A 24,501-nucleotide genomic window follows, 5' to 3' on the forward strand; every position below is an offset into this window, starting at 1 on the left:
CAGAACAAGGTCTTACTGCCCCCAGTCCATCCATGGGCCCCACTCCCTCGGTCAGTCCCCCTCTCTCTCACTGGGCCACCAACAACCATTACACAAACATCTCCCAAAGCTGGCTCAGTGCCCACACTTCCCCCATCTCAGAGCCATTCCCAGGGAGGGAGAGACCCACAGACACAGAGTATGTGGGGGTGCAACTGTGAAGTGTGGGGGGCTGTGGGCTTCCTCACCAGGCCCGGGGCACCAGGAAAACATTCAGCCTTTTCTGGAATTTCTGGGGCTGGAACTGGAGCAGAGGCGTCACACTGGGTCTACCCACCATGGATGGCAGATGATATTCCTGGACTCCAGAGTCCGGGCCAGCATCCCCAGTCCCCCCGCCCCCGACCCTGACACACACATACCCCGAGTCCAGCTCCACAGAAAAGCCAGGGGACGACCACACCTCAGGGACGTCACCTCTACCAGGCTCTCCATCCTCAACCCCCTTCACTTCTGCCTCTTTTCCTGTTTTATCCGCCCCAGTGACAACAGTCTCTCTGACCCTCTCCCCGTCTGCCTGCTCTGTTTCCTCATTTCTGTTTCTGTCTATCCTGTACTCCCGTCTCACCACCTTCTTCCTCACTCTCTGTCTCTCCAGCTCCATCCTCGAGCCTCCCCCAACTCCCTCTGCCAGGTCCTGACCTGATCTGACAACTCACCCTCTTCTCCTCCTGGTCCCGCCAGCGGGCCAGTTCTTGGGGGGCCAGTTGGACTGAACTCATCCGCACCAGGCCGTGGGGGGTGATGTCTCCATGAACCACTTTGAGAAACAGCTCCTGCAGGGGTAGGGGCTACATCACGCCGCTTGGAGAACCCCCACCCCAACCCTGCGGGCACTCCCAGGTCAGGCTCCCAGATACTCCAGGGCTTCCCACCTCGGAACAGGCCCCAGCCCAGCCCGGAGGCCCGCTCACCGGGTTCCTGGGGTCCCGCAGGTTGAACAGCAGGCTGCGGTACTTGGTCTTGTAGCGGCCATTGGTGGCTTGTGTCAGGTTGAAGAGAGCTGCCTCGATGCCAGCAGCGATGCCCTCCACGACCTTCTCACTAAGCACCAGGTCTGGGTGCTTCCGACGGCTGTGGGGTGGGGAGGGGAACAAGGGTAGGGCCAGGGCACTGAGCCTGAGAGCGAGCAGGGGTGCGGAGCAGGGTTTGGGCCAACTCTGGTTTCTACTCTGAACATTTTCCTAAGTGAACCCATCTCACTCTGTGAGAAACAGGTACTATCATTCTCCACTTACAGACGGGTGACTGCTGCTCAGAGAAGATAAGGAGCTTGCCAAGGCCACATAATGAGTGGAAAAGCAAGGTCCGATTGCTCGGCCCCTGCTCTCCCTGACCAGTGAACCAGGGTATGGATGGATGGGCAGAAGCCGGGGGGTGGGAGGATAAGGCACTGGTCAGGGCAGAGGATGGAGACCTGGTCCTGGGTATAACCCTGAATCAGCCACTGACTTGCTGTGTGGCCTTTGCAAAATCCTGCCCTCTCTGGGCCTTAGTCTCACCATTAGTAAAATGAGCGCTCTGAGCTCAGATCTCTGAGATGGTCCCAGCACAGAGTCGCCCTGTGTCTGAAAGCATTTTCTGTGGGTGATATCCACAAGGACAGAGCAGACACTGAGAGCTGCAGTGGCTTAAAGGAAAAGCGCTACCTTGAAGCCAGAGAGACCCAGGCTCAAATCCGGCTCTCCACTGGCTTGCCGTGTGGGCAAATGACCTCACAGGACAAAATGCGGTTAGTGATAGACACACAAGCCCTCAGAACACAGCACAGCCCCGGGAGGTGGGACATGCGAGGGCAGCCCTTCAGGGTGTGCCAGGTGTCAGAGGAGGGGGAGTAAGGCCTTACCGACTCCACAACGCCTCCTGCATGGTGCGGACCACGGTGCCCCGTATCCCAATATCCAGGGGTGGCTTCTCCTGTTGGGGCTGAAGCTGAGCTGTGGGGAGAGAGTGTCATGGGCTCCCAGGGGATGCTCAGGGGCAAGGGTGTGGGGCAACTCAAGGCTGAGGGGCTTCAGGAGGTAAGGAAGGGGTCCCACCTCAGGGACCCAAGGTGTCTAGGATGTCTGTCTGCTGAGCCCAGGCAGCCAGCAGCCCCACCCCTTTGGGGAAGGACTGCAGGCAGATGGTGGGGGGAGGAGAGGAGTCCCAGCAGGGGTCAGGCCAGGAGCTGGGCATGAGCCCGTGTGTCCCCAGAAATTCCTGGAAGACAGGCGGCTGCTGAGGGGCACCCTCCACAGCCCCTCACCTAAGTCCTCGCCCCCTGCTTGTTCACCAGGTTCCTCCTCTTCAGCCTCCACTGGGCTGCGCTGTGGGGGAGGGGTGAGGAACTGAGGCCTTGTCCCTGGGTACAGCCTCCCAGCCCCAGGGTCGGGGCCGGGGGCACCGTCTCCCCAGCCACCTGTGCACCCCCACATTTGCCCTGACCTGTGTGAGCTCCAGGGAGGGAGACTGCGTGGCCAGAGCAGAAGCACTCACCCCTAGACCCTCAGCACTGGGCTCCTGAATGCGAACCCTCACCTGCAACAGAACGAGGAGGCAGAGAAGAAGGGGGAGTCCCTGGGGTGCAGGGAGTGACTCCTGGGGATGGTGAAAGGGGTCAGAGAGGCCACCAGGACCCCCTTCCCCAAGGGAGGTGGCTAGAGGATCTTGGAATGGTGGGACATGCCAGCTGGCCAGGAAGGAAGGTCCATGACCACTCTCTCCCCAGATGCATGGAGGCCACGGGCCCTCCCGCCCTCCCTTGCTGCATGCAGTCAAGCTCCTGAACTCAACAGTGCAGGGGAAGGAGCACACAGACACCAGGTTAGATGACGGTCTAACGCACCCCTGGCTGTCACATTCTGTGTGACTGTGGGCAAGTCAGAGCATCGCTCTGGGCTGCAGCAACGTCTCTGTGAACCACATGCCCATGTGTCTCTCCCAGCAGGATTAAATGATGTCAGTGTAAAGACCCTGTTCTGTACCTGGCGCCTCACGCGGCCCCGGGCCCTGCGCCTTTTCTTCTTTCTGGGCCTCTGGGCAGGTGAGGCTGAGCTGGCCTCCATCATGTCCTCCAGAACCTCCAGCTTTGGAGGTAGCTGCCCCCCTGCCTGGCTGTAGCTCACGGCCCCCAGGAGGCAGATCACTGGTTCGGAACCAACCTGCCAGGGGAGAAGTGCCTTTCAGACTGCTAACCTCACCTGCAATTTACAGTCCTTTCTCTTCCCCGCTGAATGGTAAGCTCCATGAGGACAGAGAACACGTGTGTCTTGGCCCCCACTGTACTCCCAATGCCTGGAAAAGGCCCAGCACACAGTAGGGTTCAGTAAATGTTTGCTGACTGCCTGGCCTCCATCCCAGGAAAGAAGCCTGGCATCATTCTCATTCTCTCGGCTTCGCCCTTCCTCCCAGCCACGTTCACAGTTACTTGGACCCTATACCAAGACCTTTCTCACCCTTATGACCAGAGATGCATCTTACCAGGGGCTCATATCCTGTTCTGAGTCCACCCTCTCTTTCTCAAAATCTCTGTCAGGCCCGTTTTTGGGGATCAGTGACTTGCCTTTTCCCCCTGAAGCAGCCACATGGTGAACATATCCATACCCCTCTGAAAGCCTACTGATCATCCCTCTATTACCCAGAGAGGAAGCCCTTCATGACCCATTCAAGGTGCAGAGTAGTTCTGGGTCTTCTGATGACCTATAGAACCTATTCTGCTCCCCTTTCTGCTTTGGCCGCCAGGAAGCTCAGTTTTAACTTTAAACCTAGCAGTTGTACCTTTCCAGGATTGGTAGAGTGAGGGGTTGTTAGTAACAAGATTTCCCCTTCTCCTTGCCCTTTTCTTGCTTTCTTTAGACTTTTATCCCATTTAAGTGTATTTTGATTCTTCCAATTTATTACAAGTCACCAGAAGTTGTTTTAAAAGTAGGTGGATCTGAAAACTAATCCTTGAGTGAATGATCATGAATGGTCAGGTTCCAAGGTTTGGGGGAAGATGGAAGTCTGAGAGTCACATCATAGGGAGTGGGGATGCTCTGGAAGAGGGCAGGCAGGGGCAAGGGCCTGGGATTGTCTCTGGGGAGGACCCCTCCCACCCCACCAGACCTCAGAAGAGGAAGAAAGAAGAGCAGTAATAAAAAGCAAAAACCTACATAACACACAAGCTTCACTCCATGGGCCATTCTCATCGTCTCCTTGGAGAGAAAGAGGATAGAAAGATTAGAATTCAGAGGACCCAGTGACCCCCCCTCCCTGCAGTGAATTCATAAGAAGACACCCTTACAAAGGTGAAAGATGTATATTCAGTGTTCACCGGGTTGGCATTTGTAACTAAAAAACGGGGTACAATCCAATGTCCATCAAAAGGAGAATGGTTAGTAAACAGTGACACAGTATACTATGGATTCTAAAAGTGAAAGCTGCTCAGTTGTGTCTGACTCTTTGCGACTCCATGGACTATAAAGACCATGAAATTCTCCAGGCCATAATACTAAGTGGCCATTAAAAAGAGTGAGTCACTAAAAGCCACCATTTGTTGAGGGCTTATAAAGCAGCTGGCTGTGGAGGGAGCATGTCATACATGATCCTACTAAGATCTCTGAACACCACCATGGACTATGTACTATTTCTATCCCCATTTTATAGATGATGAAACTGAGGCTCAGAGAGGCTCTGAAAAGTCCTGTAGCTACTAAGCGACAGAGCTAGAATTAGAATCTAGTCCTGTCTGACTCCAAAGTCCAGGCATTTAACTACTGGGCTATGTGGAGAGCACTGACAGATGTGGTAAGATTCATGGAAAGACATCAAGCTGCATAGTTGGGAGAAAAAGAAAAAAATAGGTTATGGAGCAGTACATGTTGCATAAGCCGATTTATGTAAATATATATTTATAGATGCACAATACAGGTTATCTCTAGGGAATGAAATTCCAGGGGGACTTTCACTTTCTACTCGCAGACACCTGGATATTTATGTTATTCAAAATGAGCATGTGTTTCTTTTACAATTACATACTATTTTTAAAATTAGAAAGTTCAGAACAATGTGTGTAGTGTGCTACCATTTGCTTTAAAAAGAGACAGAATTTTTAATTTGTATTTGCTTGCATCTGCATAAAATACCTCTGGAAGTATCCACAAGAACCTGGTAACAGAGGCTTCCAGTAGGAAAGGAACTGAGAGCTGGGAAGAAGGTTTTTCACTTTTTTTTTAAACCATGGGAGTGAATCAGCCTTTCAAAAAAGTAAATTGAGAAAAAAAAAAGGGGGGGGGCGGAGACAAGAAAACAGGATATCTGGGAAGGAAAGCAGGTAAGAGATTAAGAATGGTCTTTACAAGTTTAAAACCTTTAGGCTGGCCCCTGTTCTCAGGGGTCCACATACCAGTGTTATGAGGCTCCAAACAACAGGCAGCAGAATCAGACCGGCAAAGACTTCAGATACTGGACTTATCAGACAAGAATACAATGTATGTACGTATAATATGCTTAAATAAATAAAAGGTGAGGGGACTTTCCTGGTCGTCCAGTGGTTAAGAATCTGCCTTCCAATGCAGGGGCATGGGTTTGATCCCTGGTCAGGGAAGTAAGATCCCACATGCCTCAGGGCAACCTATACCTGCACACTGCAACTAGAGAAAGCTTGCATGCCACAATGAAGACCCAGTGCAGCCAAAAAAGAAAGAAAAAAAAAAAGAAAAGGCGAGGTCAAACACATCAGTCAGTTCAGTGGCTCAGTCGTGTCCGACTCTTTGCAACCCGACGGGCTGCAGCACGCCAGGCTTCCCTGTCCGTCACCAACTCCCAGAGCTTGCTCAAACTCCTGTCCATCGAGTCGGTGATGCCATCCAACCATCTGATCCTCTGTCATCCCCTTCTCCTTCTGCCTTTAATCTTTCCCAGCATCTGGGTCTTTTCAAATGAGTCAGTTTTTGGCATCAGGTGGCCAAAGTATTGGAGCTTCAGCTTCAGCATCAGTCCTTCCAATGAATATTCAGGACTGATTTCCTTTAGGATGGACTGGTTTAATCTCCTTGCAGTCCAACGGACTCTCAAGAGTCTTCTCCAAAACCACAGTTCAAAAGCATGAATTCTTTGGTGCTCAGCTTTCTTTCTAGTCCAAACATATGATGAAGGGCAAAAATACACATAAAAGACCAAGCGTATTTGGTTGGGAACCAAACACAACTTCTGGAAATGAAAAATATGATAATAAGTGTGAAAACTTAAAAAGTCAATATATAGGCCTAACAGTATTAGACAGCTGAAATAAGCTAGTGAACTAGAAGATAGGTTTAAAGAAATTATCCAAATTATTCACAGCACAGAGACCGTGAAACACAATCAAAGACACACAAAAGACAGAGAGAAAAGCACTGATTTCACTCAAACCAAAGTCCCAGAAAGAGAGAACTGAGCAGAGGGAGTATTTGAAGACAGACGACTAAGAATTTTCCAGAATTGATAAAAGACAACAATTTACAGATTCCAAAAGCTTAGTGAATTTCAAAAAGTTTAAGTAAAAGTAGATTCACACCTAGACACATCATAGTGAAACTGCTCCACAACAACGATAAGGACATCCTAAAAGCACCAAGAGAAAAAATAACCATCTAACACTTTGCTAACCATCTAGCACTGACAATGTGCTATCACTGTTATGAATACTCCCCATGTTAGTTCACTGAATCCTCACCATAACCCTGTGAGTTAGATATCGGTACTGTTATTGCCCTTATTTTACAGAAGAGGAAACTGAGGCACATAGAGGTGCAGAAAGGCTAGTCAGTTTCCTCAGCGTCATACAATTAGTAAACCAGAGACCTAAGATTTAAATCCTGGCAGTCTGATCCCAGGGGTTTCCCTGGTAGCTCAGCTGGTAAAGAATCTGCCTGCAATGCAGAAGACCCCGGTTTGATTCCTCGGTCAGGAAGATCCGGGGGAGAAGGGTTAGGCTACCCACTCCAATATTCTTGGGCTTCTGTGGTGATTCAGATGGTAGAGAATTTGCCTGCAATGCAGGAGAGCTGGGTTAGATCCCTGGGTTGGGAAGATCCCCTGGAGGTGGGCATAGCAACCCACTCCAGCATTCTTGCCTGGAGAATCCCATGGACAGAGAAGCCTGGTGGGCTACAGGCCATGGGGTCGCAAAGAGTCAACTGAGGTATAGAGCAAAGTGATTGGACTCACTGAATCTGTTCTTTTTCAGATTCTTTTCATTATAGCACAGGGAACTATATTTAATACCTTGGAATATATTGAATATAGTTCCCTGTGCTATAATGAAAAGAATCTGAAAAAGAACAGATTCAGTGAGTCAAATCACTTTGCTCTATACTTGAACCTAACACAACACTGTGAATTAATTATACTTCAATTTAAAAAAAGTTTAAAAAATTTTGATATTTGGCAAAACTAATACAATATTGTAAAGTTTAAAAATAAAATTAAAAAATTAAAAAAAATTATCTTAAAAATTTTTTAAATAAAGATATCATAGAGAAAAACCGAGAGTTTTTTTTAATGATTTTATCTTTCTTAATAAACGTTAAAGGATGAACTTAAGGCAAAAGGAAAAAAACATGATCCAGACAGAAAAGCTGAGATGCAAAGAGGAATTCTGACCAAAGAAAATGATAAATATGTGGTTAAACCTAAACAAACACAGATTCTATGAAACTATAATATTTGGGTCATTTGTGGGATTGGGAAAATAACTGAGGACTAACTTCCTAGATAACAACATCACATAAATTGGGAAGGTGCATGCCTAGAATTAAAGTATTCCAAGATCCTGTTATTTCAGAGGAAGATAGTAACTACCTTTATACTTTGATAGCCTAGGTATTTCTGTTGACATTTCTAACAGACATTAAAAAAATGTAAATAGGACACCAAAGACTTCCAAACTACTAGAGAGATAAAAAGGAATAAGAAAAGGCTGTCAATCTAAAAGGAGGCGATAAACCCCACTTGGCTGCCAAAAATGGCGGAAGGGTAGGTCATCGTGCTCAACGCCCAGAGCCATCATGGCCAAGCAGGTGCTTCTGGGCCTGAAGGTTGTGGTCGTGTGCTGTGAGGGCATCAGCATCTCCGGCAAGTTCTACAGAAATAAACTGAATTACCCGGCCTTCCTCCACAAACGGATAAACACCAACCCCCTTCTGTGGCCCCTACCACTGCCGAACCCCCGAAGGACTGAGGCACACTGCTCCATCAGAGCAAGCGAGGCCCGGCCGGGCCGCTCTGGGCCACCAAAGGTGTCTGAAGGGACCCCCCACCCTACGGCCAGAAAAAGCAGATGGTGGTTCCTGCCACCCTCAAGCTTGTGCGTCTGAAGCCCAGGCAGAAGTCTGCCTACCTAGGGCCCCTGGCTCATGAGGTTGGCTGGACGAACCAGGCAGTAAAAGCCACCCGGAAGAAGAGAAGAGAGAAGGCCAGGTACCATTCTCGGAGACGTAGTAGCTAATGAGGCGATGGAAGCAGGCCGAAAAGAACACAGAAGAAAACTGACAAACTCACAGACGTCCTCAGGACCCATGGGTTTCTAGTCTGAGCCCAATAAAATGGTTTACTCGTCATGCTTGGCCTGGCCTGGCCTTCCTCCATCACCACACCAGGCTGCGGGGGGCCCCCAGGGGCTGCCATCCAGGTGCCACAGGCAGCCTGGGGCTTAGAAGACCGGGTACAGCGGAGGGGCCTTTGTCGTGGCTGTTTAAGAAGGGCCTTTTTAAAAGTGTAGACAGGGCTGTGTTGTCTATGTGGTCTAAGGGCTGTGCAGGCACAACTTGCCTGAGACCTATTCCTTCATGAGAGTTTTAGGACATAGGCGGTTGGAACAATCAGTGCTATTGCAATACTGGCAAAAGTGAGCTGGAAGACTTAGTTGGAAGGGACACCACATTGAGTACAGGAGTCTGCTTAAGCTTCCCACATGGTTGGATATACACGCAGCTGCTAGGCTGTGAGACAATGGCTAGGCAGCACAAATCTGGGGTTCTAAAAGGTATTTATGGCAGGGAAGTGCAGCCAAGGGGTCACAGGCATTCCCCCTGTGTCTTCCCTATATTTTGTGATCCAAAATTAATCAATTAATAAATAAATAAAAGGAGGCAATAAAAGGGAGAAAGTGTATAGGAAATGCATGGTATATTCAAAGTAAGGCAGTAGGAATAGGTTCAAATGAATCGATAAATACAACAAATGTAAATGGATTAACACTTCAAATGAATACAAAAATTACCAGATCTTTAAAAAAGAAAATCCAATTATAAGATATTTATAAAGGAATTTGAAAGACAGTAGATATGTGTATAACAGAATCACTTTGCTGTACACGTGAAACATATGTGTTAATCAACTGTATTCCAATATAAAATTAAATTAAAAAAATAAAATTTTTTAAAGGGAAAAAAAGTATTTGTAAAACCTATTTCTAAAACACAGTGATGCAAAAAGGTTAAGAGAAAAAAATGGAGTAATATGTGAATGGGTAAATACTAACCAAAATAAAGTTTTATAGCTACACTAATATCAGATAAAACAGATTTTAAGGCAAAAAATAATGAGGTAAAGACCTTATTACATAATGACTAGCAGTTTCATCAAGAAGCTGCAACAATTCTAAATGCATAGGCATCTAATAACATAACCTCCAAAACAGAAAGCAAAAATTGGCAAAGCATGAAGAAAATGTCAAATCCACATTGTAGCAAGAAATTTTTATGTATTTCTCTTAATTATTGTTAAATTTAGCTGAAACAAATCAGTCAGGAGAAAAAAGATTCAATGAAAACAATGAAGAAGTTTAATCTGTGTACATATATACAACACTGTTCTTAACAACTAGAGTACACATCTTTTCAAGTATACGTGCGACATATACGAAAATTAAACACAGCCTAAACCATAAAGCAAATCTCAGCAAGTTTCAAAAAATGAGTATTTTTTAGACCAACACTGCCCAATTAAATAAGAATGTGAGCCATAGGTGCATTTTTAAGTTTTCCAGTAGCCACATTAAAGAAGAGTAAAAAGAAACAAGTGAAATTCATTTTATATTTTAATTAACACATCCAAAACATTATCATTTCAATACGTATTGAGTTGGCCAAAAAGTTCCCTCGGTTTTAAAGTTAAAAACAAAAGACGCATTTTTCATTTTCACCGAGAACTTCATTGGGCAATCTATTCACTGGTTGTTCCACTACCTTCTGCCATTTTCCAAGCAACTTTATAATTCCATCTCCCTAAAACATTTTATCTTTTTGAGCAAAGAATTGTTCCAGGTGCCTTTTATAGTCTTCCAGGAAATTGAATTTTTTTCCACTAAGAGAATTTTATAAGGACGAACTAAATAGACATCTGAAGGTGCAGTGTCTGGTGAACATGCAGATGAATCAGAATTTTCCAGCCAAGCTGTAACAGTTTTTGCCTGGTCATCAAAGAAACATGTGATCTTGTGTTATCCTGATATACGTAGTCTGTTGACTAATTCTGGATGCTTTTCATCAAGTGCTGCCTTCAGTTGGTCTAATTGCGAGCAATACTTGTTGGAATTAATTGTCTGGTTTTCCAGAAGGAGCTCTTAATAGAGGACTCCCTTCCAATCCTACCATATATACAACATCACCTTTTCTGGCTGAAGACTGGCCTTTGGTATGGTTGGTGCTGGTTCATTTCACTTGCCCCAAGATCTCTTCCATTCTACATTACTGTACAGTGTTCACTTTTCATCGTCTGTCACAGTTTGTTTTAAAAACGGAACATTTTCATTATATTTAGGTAGAGAATCGCATGCAGAGATACAGTCAAGAAGGGTTTTTTCGCTTAACTTATGTGGAATCCAAACATCGAAGCAATTAACATGACCAAGCTGGTGCAAATGATTTTCAGTGCTTGACTTGGATATTCTGAGTGTGTCGGCCCCTCTCATGTGGTGTAACACTGCATGTGTGCTCAGTCACTCAGTGGTGTCCAACTCTTTGAGCCCCCATGGACTGCAGCATGCCAGGCTCCTGTGTCCACAGGATTCTCCAGGCAAGAATACTGCAGTGGGTTGCCATTTCCTCCTCCACGGGATCTTCCCGATCCAGGGATCAAACCCACATGTCATGTATCTCTTGCACTGGCAGGCGGATTCTTTACAACTGAGCCACCTGGGAAGCTGGGTATAACATTAATTTTAATTGTTCTCAATTAATTCCACGATTTGATCCCTATCAACTTCAATGGAAAGATCTCCCAGAGGATATGGCAACCCACTCCAGTATTCTTGCCTGGGAAATCCCATGGACAGGGGCTACATTCATGGGGTTGCAAGAGTCGGACACAACCTAGCGACTAAACCACCATCAGCACCACTTTCAACTGGTCTACCCAACCGCAGAGCATCATCCAGCAAGCAATCTCCAGCATGAAACTTCGAAAACCACTTCTGACATGTTTAATCACTCACAGCACCTTCTCCACACACTGCACAAATCTTTTTTTGCATTTCAGTTGTGTTTTTACCTTTCTTGAAATAATAAAGCATGGTATTCTGAAAATGTTTCTTTTTATCTTTCATCTTCAATATTAAAATATCTACCCAAAAATTCAAGATTGCGGGGAGAAATACCAATAATCTCAGATACACAGATGACACCACCCTTATGACAGAAAGTGAAGACAAACTAAAGAGCCTTTGATGAAAGTGAATGAGGAAAGTGAAAAAGCTGACTTAAAACTCAATATTCAGAAAACTAAGATCATGGCATCCAGTCCCATCACTTCACGCCAAACAGATGGAGAAACAATGGAAACAGTGACAGAATTTATTTTCTTGGGCTCCAAAATCACTGCAGATGGTGATGGTAGCCATGAAATTAAAAGACGCTTCCTCCTTGGAAGGAAAGCTATGACCAACCTAGGCAGAATATTAAAAAGCAGAGACATTACTTTGCCGACAAAAGTCCGTCTAGTTAAAGCTATGGTTTTTCCAGTAGTTGTGTATGGATGTGAGAGTTGGACTATTAAAAAAACTGAGTACCAAAGAATTGATGCTTTTGAACTGTAGTGTTGGAGAAGACTCTTGAGAGTCCCTTGGACTGCAAGGAGATCCAACCAGTCCATCCTAAAGGAGATCAGTCCTGAATATTCATTGAAAGGACTGATGCTGAAGCTGAAACTCCAATACTTTGGCCACCTGATGTGAAGAACTGACTCATTGGAAAAGACTGATGCTGAGAAAGACTTAAGGTGGGAGGCGAAGGGGACGACAGAGGATGAGATGGTTGGATGGCATCACTGACTCCATGGACATGAATTTGAGCAAGCTCCAGGAGTTGGTGATGGACATGGAAGCCTGGCTGCTGCAGTCTATGGGGTCGCAGAGTCGGACACGACTGAGCAGCTGAACTGAACTTAACTGAACACAAGAATTCACCAATTTTGATGTTTTTTAAAATGCATGCTCATATGACAAGCCTAATAATCCATATAAAACATTATTAATGAAATTTTAATTTCTTTTTTTCAGTGACTAAGTCACTGAAATCCAGTACTGTATTTACAGTTATAGTACATCCCAACAAAGGTCCGTCTAGTCAAGGCTATGGTTTTTCTAGTGGTCATGTATGGATGTGAGAGTTGGACTATAAAGAAAGGTGAGTGCCAAAGAATTGATGCTTTTGAAGTGTGGTGTTGGAAAAGACTCTTGAGAGTCCCTTGGACTGCAAGGAGATCCAACCAGTCCATCCTAAAGGAGATCAGTCCTGGGTGTTCATTGGAAGGACTGATGTTGAAGCTGAAACTCCAATGCTCTGGACACCTGATGCAAAGAGCTGACTCATTTGCAAAGACCCTGATGCTGGGAAAGATTGAGGGCAGGAGAAGAAGGGGACAACAGAGGATGAGATGGTTGGATGGCATCACCAACTCAATGGACATGGGGTTGGGCGGACTCTGGGAGTTGGTGATGGACAGGGAGGCCTGGCATGCTGCGGTGCATGGTGCTGCAAAGAGTCGGACACGACTGAGCGACTGAACTGAACTGAACATCTCAATTTGGACTGGCCAACTTTCAAGTGCTCAGCACAGACAAGTGGCTAGTAGCTACCACATCAGACGACTCAGATAAAGATCACTTTCTCAGGCTACAATATGTATTAGTTGAAAAGCAATAATAAAGGTTTCTCTGGTGGCTCAGCGGTAAGGAATCCACCTCCCAATGTAGGAGACACAGGTTCGATCCCTGGTCCAAGAAGATCCTACATTCACAGACCAACTAAGCCCGCGCCCCACAGCTGTTGAGCCTGTGCGCTCGAGCCTGGGAACTTCAACTGCTGAGCCCACGTGCCACAACTACTGAAGCTCTTGCATCCTAGAGCCTGTGCTCTGAAACAAGGGAAACCACTGCAATGAGGAGCCCGAGCACGGCCACTACACAGTAGTCCCCGCTTGTTCCAACTAGAGAGAAGTCCACACAGCAATGAAGACCCAGCACAGTCAAAATTAAAGTAATTAACTAATTTTAAAAAGGATAACAAAAAAAATAGAGAAGGAAAGTAAAGAAAGAATGGAAATTAAGAAATATGCTTATAAATAGTACACAGGCCAAATAAAATGAGTAGTAAAAATTATGAAATTCTGAGAACTGAATTATAATAAGAAAGGTTATATAAGAGAGTATGTGGATGCAGCTAATATGATCATCAGAGGTTCCTTTGTAACTTTAAATGACTTTATTAGAAACAAAATATAGAAAATTAATGAACCAAGCATTATTCTCAAAGTATTATAAAAATAAGAGAATAAACGGAAAGAAGTGTGACACTGAAAACAAATATACAACAGACAGGGTCAACAAAACCAAAAATTGGGTCTTTGAAAAGACTCAAAAAGCAGACAACTCTTTGGCAACAATAAGGAAAACAGGGAAGGCACAACAAGACAAAATTTGCAATGAGTAATCATGATATTAAAAAAAAATTAGAGGATTTGTAAAATACTTTATGCCAACATGCAAGTAAATTTGAAAACTCAGATTAAGTGGATGCATTTCTAGATAGATATAACTTACCAAAATTGACTCAATGAAAAATTTTTAAAAAACTGAATAAACACATAAGCGTAGAATTAATTGACTCAGTAGGGGAGGATTATCTTCCCTAAGAAAACACCCGTCCAGATCTTTCTTTAACCAGTGATTCTACTGAAATGTTCAAAGAACAAATAACTCCAATTTTATACAAACTGCTGCAGCAAATGGAAAAAGAGAACACAGTCTACAATTCATTCTTTGAAGCTGCAAAACTGAATACCAAAACCTCACAAGGACAGTATGGGAACAAATCATTTCAGGCCAGTTAACTAACTCATCAATAGAAACACAAAATTTCCAAACCAAATACTATCAACATGAAGACATAAACAAGAAACATAAAACACATCATTATGTTCTGGAAACAAACACAAAACATGTTTATGTTTTCAGAAAACATAAGATATAACATGATCAATTGGGGTTTATTCTGGAAATGAAAGACTGACTTAACACTTAAAAAATCCAATTCTTTAAATTTACTAATATTAGTAAGAGAATAAAAAATCATATTATTTCAAAATCTGTAGAAAATTATTTCTTAAAATGTACTTTCCATTCATAACAAGCAAATCAGGAATAGAAGGGAGTTCCCTTACAAATATATACTATATATAATATATTATATAATACAATTATATAACTATATTATATATTATATATTATATAATATATAATATATTATAATGATATATATAAATACAAATATAGCAAATATACTGGTGAAATGGTGACCACATTCCCCTTAAAATCCAGAACAAGACAAGGCTCCATGCTATCACCACTTAAATTCAGTGTTATGCAGGTCTACACAATACTATAAAGGTCTCAGCTAGCACAATAAGGGAAGGGAGTAGGGGAGATGTAAGAATTGGAAAGGAAATAACAAGATTGTCATTATTTGCATGTTTCATGACTGTCTACATAGAAAACAAACAAAATCCTAATAGATAAATTATATAAATAAAAGATTTCTGCAAAATCTATTGCATTTTATATACCATCAATAGCTAAAAACTGCAGTTTTAAAAACTACCATTTTATAGTACATCAAAAATACAAAGAAATAAAATGAGACATTATATGCTTTCAAATTAGTCTGCTTCCCAAAAAGTAAAAATAAAAAAACTAATAAAAAGAAAGATAATTTTAAAAAGACCAAAAAAAAAAACAAACCCACTAAAAACAAATTAGTCAGCCCAGAACTCTGAATCTATACCTAATCAAAGCTCCAGATTCAACCACCACTTCACAGAAAATATAGAAAACAGAGGATCAGGTCTCACTATTCCACAGAGATGCAATAAGGTACAACTTAGCAAATAAACAAACAACTTAGTTTCTTCAAAAACAGACTTCAAGAGACTTAGAGAACAAACTTGCAGTTGCCAAGGGGGGAAGAACGAGGGGAAGGGATAGTTAGGGAGTTTGGGATTAACATGTACACACTGCCATATTTAAAATGGATAACCAACAAGGTCCTACTATATACCACGGGAATTCTGCTCAATGTTACGTGGCAGCCTGGATGGGAGGGGAGTTTGAGGGATATATATATGTATATACATATATGTGTGCTATAAATGTATGTATACTATACATATGTGTATAGTGGAGTTGCTCTGCTATACACCTGAAACTATCACAACACTGTTACTCAGCTACACTTCAATATAAAATAAAAAGATGTTTTTTAATTTAAAAAACTTTTAAAAGTTCAGAAAAAACAAGATTGGAAAGAGACCTGTGGGTTACATGTGCATGTTCAATTGTCTCTGACTCTGTGACTCCATGGACAGTAACCCCCCAGGATCCTCTGTCCGTGGGATTTCCCAGCCAAGAAAACCCGAGTGAGTTGCCATTTCCTCCTCCAGTGGATCTTCCTGACCCAGGGATTGAACCTGCATCTTCTGCGTGTCCTGAACTGGCAGGCAGATTCTTTACTACTGAGCCACCTGGGACTCCCATCTATAGGTTAAGAGAGGCTTAAAAAGCGTATCAACCAATTCTAACATACAGATCCTATTTAGACCCTAACTTAAAAAAACAAAGTATAAAAATAAATGATCATCTTTATGAGACTACTGGAAATTTGGATATGGCTACAGTCCATGGGGTCGCAAAGAGTTGGACACGACTGAAGCAACTTAGCCTGCGTGCACATTCACAGCAGCATACTTACAATGGCTATTAGGTGAAAATAACCTAAATTTCCATCAACAGATGAGTGGATAAACAAACTGTGGTAAATACATACCATGAAAGGTTAATTCACCCTTAAAATGGGAATGAAATTCTGACACATGTTACAAGATGAACCTTGAAGACATCATGGTAAGTGAAATAAGCCAGACACGTAAGGACCACTATTGTACAACTTCAGTTATGTGAGGTACCAAAATAGTCAAATTCAAAAAGACAGAAAGTAGAATAGAGGTTATGAAGGGCTGGGGGAAGAGGAGACTGGGGGGTTATTTAATGGGTACAGAATTTCAGCCTGCAAAGATGAGAAAGTTCTGGAGGTGGATAGTGGTGATGGCTGTACGACAATGTGAATGCACTCCATGCTGAACTGTGCACTGAAACGTGGTTTTAAAAGGGAGATTTTATGTTACGTATGTTTCATCACAATAAACAATTTTTAATAATTAAAAATTTCTGGGACTTCTCTAGCAGTCCAGTGGTTAAGGCTTCGAGTTTCCACTGCAGGAGGTACAGTTTTGATCACTGGTTGGGGAATTAAGATCCCACATGCTGTGTGGTGTGGCCAAACAACAACAAAAAAAGAATTTCTAGCTATCAACAGACACCATAAAGAAATCAAAATATGAACTTTGGGAAAATATATTTGCAAAACATATAACAGGCAATGGAATAGTATCTAAAATACATATTTAAAAATACATTAAATACATGTATTAAAAATACATACTTTATTTATTTATTTAAAAAACTCCTACAGATCAATAAGAAAAAGTTAAAACAACCAAAATTTTTTGGCAAAAGACTTAACAGAAAATACCAGAATTTATGCCAAGAGTCTCCTCAGTAATAGGGAAATGAAAATTAAAACAACAGTGAGGCACCATAGCATATCCTCACTCCGGCAAAAATTGAAGTTTGATAATATCAGGTATTGGTAAAGATATGGGGCTACTAGAATTTGGCACTGCTGATGGGAGTACAGACTATTTTCAACCATTTTAGACACATCTGGCACTAAGTTGAAGACATGTACACTCTATAACCTAGCAATTCCACTCCCAGGAATATTCCATGGAGGCATTCTTGCCCATATGTACCAAGAAACATACAAAACTGTTCATCACAGCAGCACCAGATGTAATAGCAAAAAACTGCCAACAACCCAAATGCCCACATGGAGTCAAGGAATAAATAAATCATGCCATATTCATGCAATAGGATACTTGCTGCCAATACCTAGGATCTGTGTGATCTTGGGAAAGTTACTTAACCTCCCTGTGCCTCAGTTTTCTCGTTAGTAAAATGAGGATCATACCAGTTATCAACTTCCTAGTGTCAATGCAAGGATTATTACCATTATTCAAGGCTCTTAGAACAGTGCCTGGAAGACAGAAAGCTCTCTCTGTAAACTCTGATGTTGTTAAAGATTCCTTGGTTCCTGTCGTTGAGAGAGTCCCTCCTGGCACCTGACCACACTTCAGTCTCTCCAATTCCCTTTAAACAATGTTCAGTTCAGTTCAGTTGGTCAGTGGGGTCCGACTCTTTGCGACCCCATGGAATGCAGCAGCCAGGCTTCCCTGTCTATCGCCAACTCCCGGAGTTTACTCAAACTCATGTCCATTGAGTCGGTGATGCCATCCAACCATCTCATCCTCTGTCGTCCTCTTTGCCTCCCGCCTTCAATCTTTCCCAGCCTCAGGGTCTTTTCCAATGAGTCAGCTCTTTGCATCAGGTGGCCAAAGTATTGGAGTTTCAGCTTCAGCATCAGTCTGTCCAATGAATATTCAGGACTGATCTCCTTTAGGATGGACTGGTTGGATCTCCTTGCAGTCCAAGGGACTCTCAAGAGTCTTCTCCAACACCACACTTCAAAAGCATCAATTCTTTGGTGCTCAGCTTTCTTTATAGTCCAACTCTCACATCCATACATGACTACTGGAAAAACCATAGCTTTGACTAGACAGACCTTTGTTGGTCAAGTAATGTCTCTGCTTTTTAATATGCTGTCTACGTTGGTCATAACTTTCCTGCCAAGGAGCAAGCGTCTTTTAATTTCATGGCTACAGTCACCATCTGCAATGATTTTGGAGCCCCCCCAAAATAGAGCAATGTTATGATCACTGATCTTTCCCACCTCCTTCCTCCCCTCGGACCCTATCCCACCTACTGCTCCTCTCCTGCAATGCTCCAGACTGCCTCTTGCCTCTGAGCTTCTGCATGTGCTCTGTCCTCTTCCTGAGATGTTCTTCCTATGTCTCAGCCTGCTGCACACCCACTTTCTTTGCCCAAACCCAGCTCCGACAGCACCCCTTTCTGCTCCACCCTACCTCCAAGCCTTCCCTCTCACCCCTCCCCAGGGAAGACTCAACTGTCCTCTGGGGATCTGGAACATGCCAGGCATGGCATGTTCTATCTGCATTTCAATTCTGGTTACTTTGTCTCCTCTCCCCTGAACTTTGAGATCCTGGAGGAGCACCCCTGTGTGCTGAACATAAAGTCCCATAAAAACCTAAATCCTGGACAGACCTAGAGATTGTCACACAGAGTGAAGTAAGTCAGAAACAGAAAAACACGTATCATATAATATATGGAATCCAGAAAAATGATACAGATGAACTTATTTGTAAAGCAGAAATAGAGACACAAAAGTAGAGATTAAAGTTATGGATACCAAGAGGGAAAGCACTGATGGGATGAACTGGGAGACTGGGTCTGACATACATACACTACTGTGAAAAAAAGAAATAACTGAGAACCTACTGCATAGCACAGGAAGCTCTGCTCAGTGCTTGGTGGTGACCTAAGTGGGAAGGAAATCTAAGAGAGGATGTACATATACGTATACCTGATTCACTCTGTACAGTAGAAACACAACATTGAAAAGAATTACACTCCAATAAAAATTAATTTAAAAGAATAAACAAACTGCATTCTCCCCCGGGAGGGAAAAACGTCTAAATCCTGTAGCTAGGCCTTTGGCAGCTGGGCTCAGGGCACAGAGTGGAACTGAACAGGCCGGGATTCAAACCCTGACTCCACCACTTACTTGCTGTGTGACCATGAGTGAGTCACTTAACTTTCCTGAATCCCAGTTTTCTTAATCAGCAAAATAAGCATATTAACACTGAATTTTCATGCTACTATGAGGATTAAACGTGAGGTGATGACCTATGTGAAGCTCCTAGTATATAGTAAGCACTTATAAGAGCTATTCTTCGGCTGTCCATCTGCTGGAGACATGTGCCTCCCTCACACACCTCCTGATACTCTGTAGCTGCAGACAGGGTACCTGAGTGTGAGAGCCTAAGGTGGGGCCAGAGGAGCTGTGTACCTCCTGAACTGTGACGGGTAGAGCAGGGGGCCCTGGCAGAGCTGCCTGTCCCACGCCTCCTGGTATCCCAGCCACAGAGTGGCTCCAGATCTCACTAACCACCCTGGGGGTCAAACCAACTTCTCCACCCTCCTCCAAGAATCTCAATCTCAAACCAAAAGAACACAACACAGCCAGCCTCTCACACCAGATTCCCAGTAGTTCTGGGGCCCAGCTGATCCCTGACATTTCATAGAGGAGGCAACTAAGATTCAGAGAAGAGATGTCTCTAAAGTCACTCAGTTGTAAGAAGCAGAGCCTGACCTTGAACCTGTCTATCTGCTCCTGATATGAGCCGAGCTGTCTCCAGGAGAAGGTGCCAGAGCCCTGAGAGGGGACCCAGACCAGCTGGGCACTACACCCACACCTGCCCACACCCTACTCAGCCTTGGCCTCAACCACCTGCCCATCCCTGTCGCAGCACAGCCTCCATTCTTCTCCTGCAGCTGGCACCAGTTGCCATGGCAACCGGTTGGTTGGGATGCTGTGGGATGAGGGACCATGTCGCAGAGTCAAGGATGGGACTCAAGCAGAGAGAGCAGCCGTGGGTTGCTTCCTGTCAAGACGGGCAGGCACCTGCCTCCACCACCAAACTCAAACACCCCCTCAAAACACTGCAGACCCAGGAATCCCAATTGTGGGCATCTGGCCCACATAGATAATCTGAAATGGGGAGAAGCCAGATGCACAGGGGTTCACCCTGGCAGTCCTTGGAGAAGGACAATGTATAGTCAACAACAGGTAACATTTCTGAGTATTTTTCTTGTACCAGGCACTGTGCTAAATGCTGAACACAGGACATGTCATCTCACCTGCCCCTTACCACTGCCCAATGAGTAAGTAATTTATTACCTCTATTTTACAGATGAGGAAATTATGCTTGGAAAGGTGAGGCCGCTTGCCTAGGTCACATTCAGACAGCAGCAAAGCCAGGCCTGAATGCCAATCTGTCAGCTTCTGAGCTTCATGCTCTTAACTACACGACAGTGACCAGAAATGAGAAAAGCAAGTCCCAGCCCACCCTCTGGTCCCAGCAGTGCCTGTAGACAGACATGATGCAGAGTTCAGGGAAAGCACAGATTTGCCAACTTGGAAACGTCTTCAAACTCTAAAGCATCTGAAAATCAAAGTAGAAGTCCCAGAACAATGAGGCACGGCATGAGCCTACTTATATATAAAAAGGTTCGATCAACATAAGATGTTCATATACGTATGCTGCTGCTGCTGCGTCGCTTTAGTCGTGTCCGACTCTGTGCGACCCCATAGACAGCAGCCAACCAGGCTCCTCCGTCCATGGGATTTTCCAGGCAAAAGTACTGGAGTGGGGTGCCATTGCCTTCTCCATCACATATGTACAGAAGTTCATAAAAAAGAAGACTGGAAGAATGCTAACCATTAATATCAAACAAAGGGCAACTGGGTCAGGAGACACTAAAAGGGATTTCCTCATTCTATGTCAACAAATTCACTGTAGAAACAATTTTTAATACCTAAAAAATCAAGTTATAAATTTTGATCTGCATGATCCCATTTCTAGGCAAAGAAAAGATATATATGTACATGAAAAAGATGGAAGAAAGGCTATATACACCAAAATGTCAACAGGAGATAGCTCTGAATGTTGTTGGCATTATGGGGATTTTTATTTCTTCTTTAATTTCTATGATAAACATGTATTCATTTTTTAATTAAAAATGAACATTTTGAGTGATATTTACACAGATAATGTAATAGCATCTCTAATGTAATTATAGTATCAAATAGTGATAAATCACCACAGGCATTTATCACCACAGCTCATTGGTTCCTATCCTAGTTCAACTAATTTGCTTGTTTGACCTTGACATACTCACTTTACCTGTCCGAGCCTCAGTGTCTGCATCATTAAAATGGGTATATAGCAACAGCATCTTCTCTGTAAGGGTGTTAGGAGACTGAAGGTAAGTGCTTGGGAACAGTGCCCAGCATGTAGTAAGCATGCCAGGGGCCTTTACTACTGCAATGGTGGTGGGAATGCGCATAGCAGGAGTGCAGTAAGCGTTCTGGACAGCCTGCCTGGGTCTGTATACTGGCTCTGTCCTTTACCAGCTGTGAGACCCTGGGCCTGTAACCTCACCTCTCTGGGCTTCATGTGAAGACTAAATCAAAAGCACTCAGCACACAACACATATTCTATAGAGGTGATAAAAATTCAACTATGTGACTATGACATATAAAATAGATAACCAACAAGGAGCTACTATATAAAACAGGAAACTATACTCAATATTTTGTAATAACCTATAAGGGAAAAGAATCTGAAAAGAACATATATATACATATATATTCAGTTCAGTTCAGTCGTTCGGTCGTGTCCGACTCTTATATAATTGAATCACTATGCTGTACGTCTGAAACTAACATGATGCTTCAATTTTAAAAAAATTCAACTATGTCAGAAATATACATCAAACACAGCAATGCCATCTTCTGCCCTTGGTATATAAACATATTGACCATGATTATTTATATTAATAAAATGACAATTATTAGCATCAATAAAAGAACAATGGAAAAAGGGAAGCAGTGAATACAGGGAACACGGCTAGGGACTGACTCCCTTGCTGTGTGAGCTTGGAGAACTTTGTTAACTTCTCTTAGCCTCAGCTTCCCCTGGGAATACAGGGCTAATGCCTATCTCACAGGACTATTGTTACACTCAAGGAAAAGCACATTTAACATAAATAGGTTTACCTTGTGCCTTATGCTGTGCTAAGTACATTATTTCACATCATCATCTCATTTTTCCTCAAAACAATCCCATTAAAGTGGAACTAGAATTCCCTTTTCACACATGAGGAAACAGTTTAAAAAATATTCCAGGGCCACTCAACTAGGAAGTGGGCAGAGATAGGATTTGAACACAAGACTCACTGACACCAAAAGATAATGATGCCCTTCCCATCCCAACCTCTCAGAGTCAACTTACCAGTCTGGGGCCGCTTCCTGGGCTGGATTCTTCTGTTTGGTCCTGGTTGGAGCTGTCTGGCCATCTGTTAGTGCCCTGATCCTGGGCACCAGGCACTGGGTCCATTTTCAACTGTTTAGCACACTTGGAATTTCTCTGCCTCATGGATGGGCCTGAGCTAGCCTTGCTGGCTACAGGCTCCAGGAAGCTGGAGGGGGTGTCACCAAGTCCCTGCCCTGGCCTCCCCCCAGACACTGGTCGAGCCACGACCTCCAGCTCCTCCTGGTTGTGTGAAGCACCATGGCCATCACCATCACCAGGCCTCATGATGTGCTCAGCTTCTTGCTGTGCTGTGGAAGCCTTTCCAGACCCTCCCAGGCACAGCTCAGGGCTCTGGAGAGGATCCTGGGCAGCTAGCTGAAGTAACGGTCCTCCAGTGGGCACAGGGAAGCTCACAGGGTCACAGGGGCTGCCTGGTGGGGTCCCACCCCTTACAGTGGGCATATATTCAAACTTCTCAATCCCTGAGTCACAGTCCACCCAACCTCCACCTGGGTGTCCAGGCCCAGACCCAGTGTCCTTGCAAGAGAGAGGACTGCACGGGCCTCCCAAGGACGCCATGTCAGCACCTTGCAGGGAGTCTCCCACAGCCTTGGGCTTGTCCCCACTCTGACCAAGCCATAAGAAGCTACCTTCCTGACCCTCTGAGGGGGTCTCAGACTTCCTGCTTTTCTTTCTTGCCCCCACACACCCATTACAAAGATTCCTGGGACAACTTCCAGCTAAGACATCGTGCAGAATAATCTGGACCCTCTTGAGGCCCTGAGCCCTCCCCTGGGCAGGCTCTGTGGGCAGCTGACGGCGGAGCCTGGAGCTGGGCACTGAATTCCGGTTCTGTCCCACAGTTTGCAGCCCCAGGACCACTGGATGGGCCGTGGCCTCTGGGCTAGCCCCAGGAGCACCCACTGCCTGGGAGCTGGCACCTTGACAAGACTCTTCCCTGAGGACCCTCTTCCCACTGCCAGCACAAACGGGGTCCCCCGAGCTCTCTCCTGACAGGTCTGGTGCCAGGCCTGACATGGAGCTGGTTTCTTCCATGTCCTCCTGGAAAAGCCCAAGGCTGTTGAGGGGACTGAGAACGGGGTCCTCTGTTCTGGGACCCGCTGGAGCTGCCTCCTGAGACACGTCTCTTCGCCTCCAGGGGCCCAATACAGAAGGCAGGCCCTGTGAGGAGATAAGAGGGGGGGTCTGACCTGCTGGCCCACTCAGGACACCAGGCCAATGGGAACCTCAGAGGCAGCCTCCCTTATAGGTGGCACCTCCAGGGCACCCAGGAACCACTGACATAAGCACCCCAGCGGGACACACTGCCCCAGGTGAGGGAGGGGAGGCCTGTCTTCAAACAGGGTTGAGCTACAGCCACCTTTTATAAAGTCTTCCCCTCTTCTGAGAGTTCACACATTTGCTTGTATGAGCTTTAAAGGCAACAGTTATCATTTATGAATTATGTACTTCTGTGCATTATTTCATTTCATGCTGGCAGCCACAGGCGAGGAAACTGATATCCAGTGGCTCGCCCAAGGCCACGCGCAGATAAAAAGTGGAAGACCCGGGATTCGGTCCCCGAAAAAAAGCCCAGCTCTAAATCACTCGTGTTAATTGTCCATCACCCTCACATCGGGCCGCGCCTGACAGACATTCCCAATTACGTTCCCAGCCTGACCAGGCAGTCTCCCACCGCTCAGGGAACCCAGAACCCACCGACCCACTCGCTCTCACCTGGGGTCTGGGGTCTCTGGGCTCCCCTTCTCGGGGTTCGACACCCAGGTGTAAATGGGCTGAGATCACATGATGCCAAGAGCCCCCGAGGGCTGGGGG

At 44.7% G+C, this 24,501-nt stretch overlaps 1 protein-coding gene across 2 annotated transcripts in view; it reads right to left on the reverse strand.

Annotated features, from left to right (window-relative positions):
- The window catches only part of SPOCD1 (SPOC domain containing 1), a 30,947-nt gene extending 7,103 nt beyond the window's left edge, over window positions 1-23,844 (reverse strand). Inside the window, exons 1-8 of one of the 2 annotated variants that reach the window (XM_070379522.1) lie at window positions 22,645-23,844; window positions 4,173-4,214; window positions 3,006-3,182; window positions 2,518-2,559; window positions 2,288-2,348; window positions 1,886-1,976; window positions 954-1,113; window positions 699-815 (exon numbers count right to left, since the gene is read on the reverse strand). In XM_070379522.1, the coding sequence (XP_070235623.1) occupies window positions 699-815; window positions 954-1,113; window positions 1,886-1,976; window positions 2,288-2,348; window positions 2,518-2,559; window positions 3,006-3,182; window positions 4,173-4,214; window positions 22,645-23,721 (1,767 nt within the window). In that variant the 5' untranslated portion in view covers window positions 23,722-23,844. Of the gene's footprint in view, window positions 1-698; window positions 816-953; window positions 1,114-1,885; window positions 1,977-2,287; window positions 2,349-2,466; window positions 2,560-3,005; window positions 3,183-4,172; window positions 4,215-22,644 lie in introns of both variants that reach the window. The other variant, XM_070379517.1, reaches the window with a different exon arrangement.
- Window positions 23,845-24,501: the final 657 nt, after the last annotated feature.

Source organism: Bos mutus, chromosome 2, assembly GCF_027580195.1.
Source record: "Bos mutus isolate GX-2022 chromosome 2, NWIPB_WYAK_1.1, whole genome shotgun sequence".
In the NCBI taxonomy this organism is placed as follows: domain Eukaryota; kingdom Metazoa; phylum Chordata; class Mammalia; order Artiodactyla; family Bovidae; genus Bos; species Bos mutus.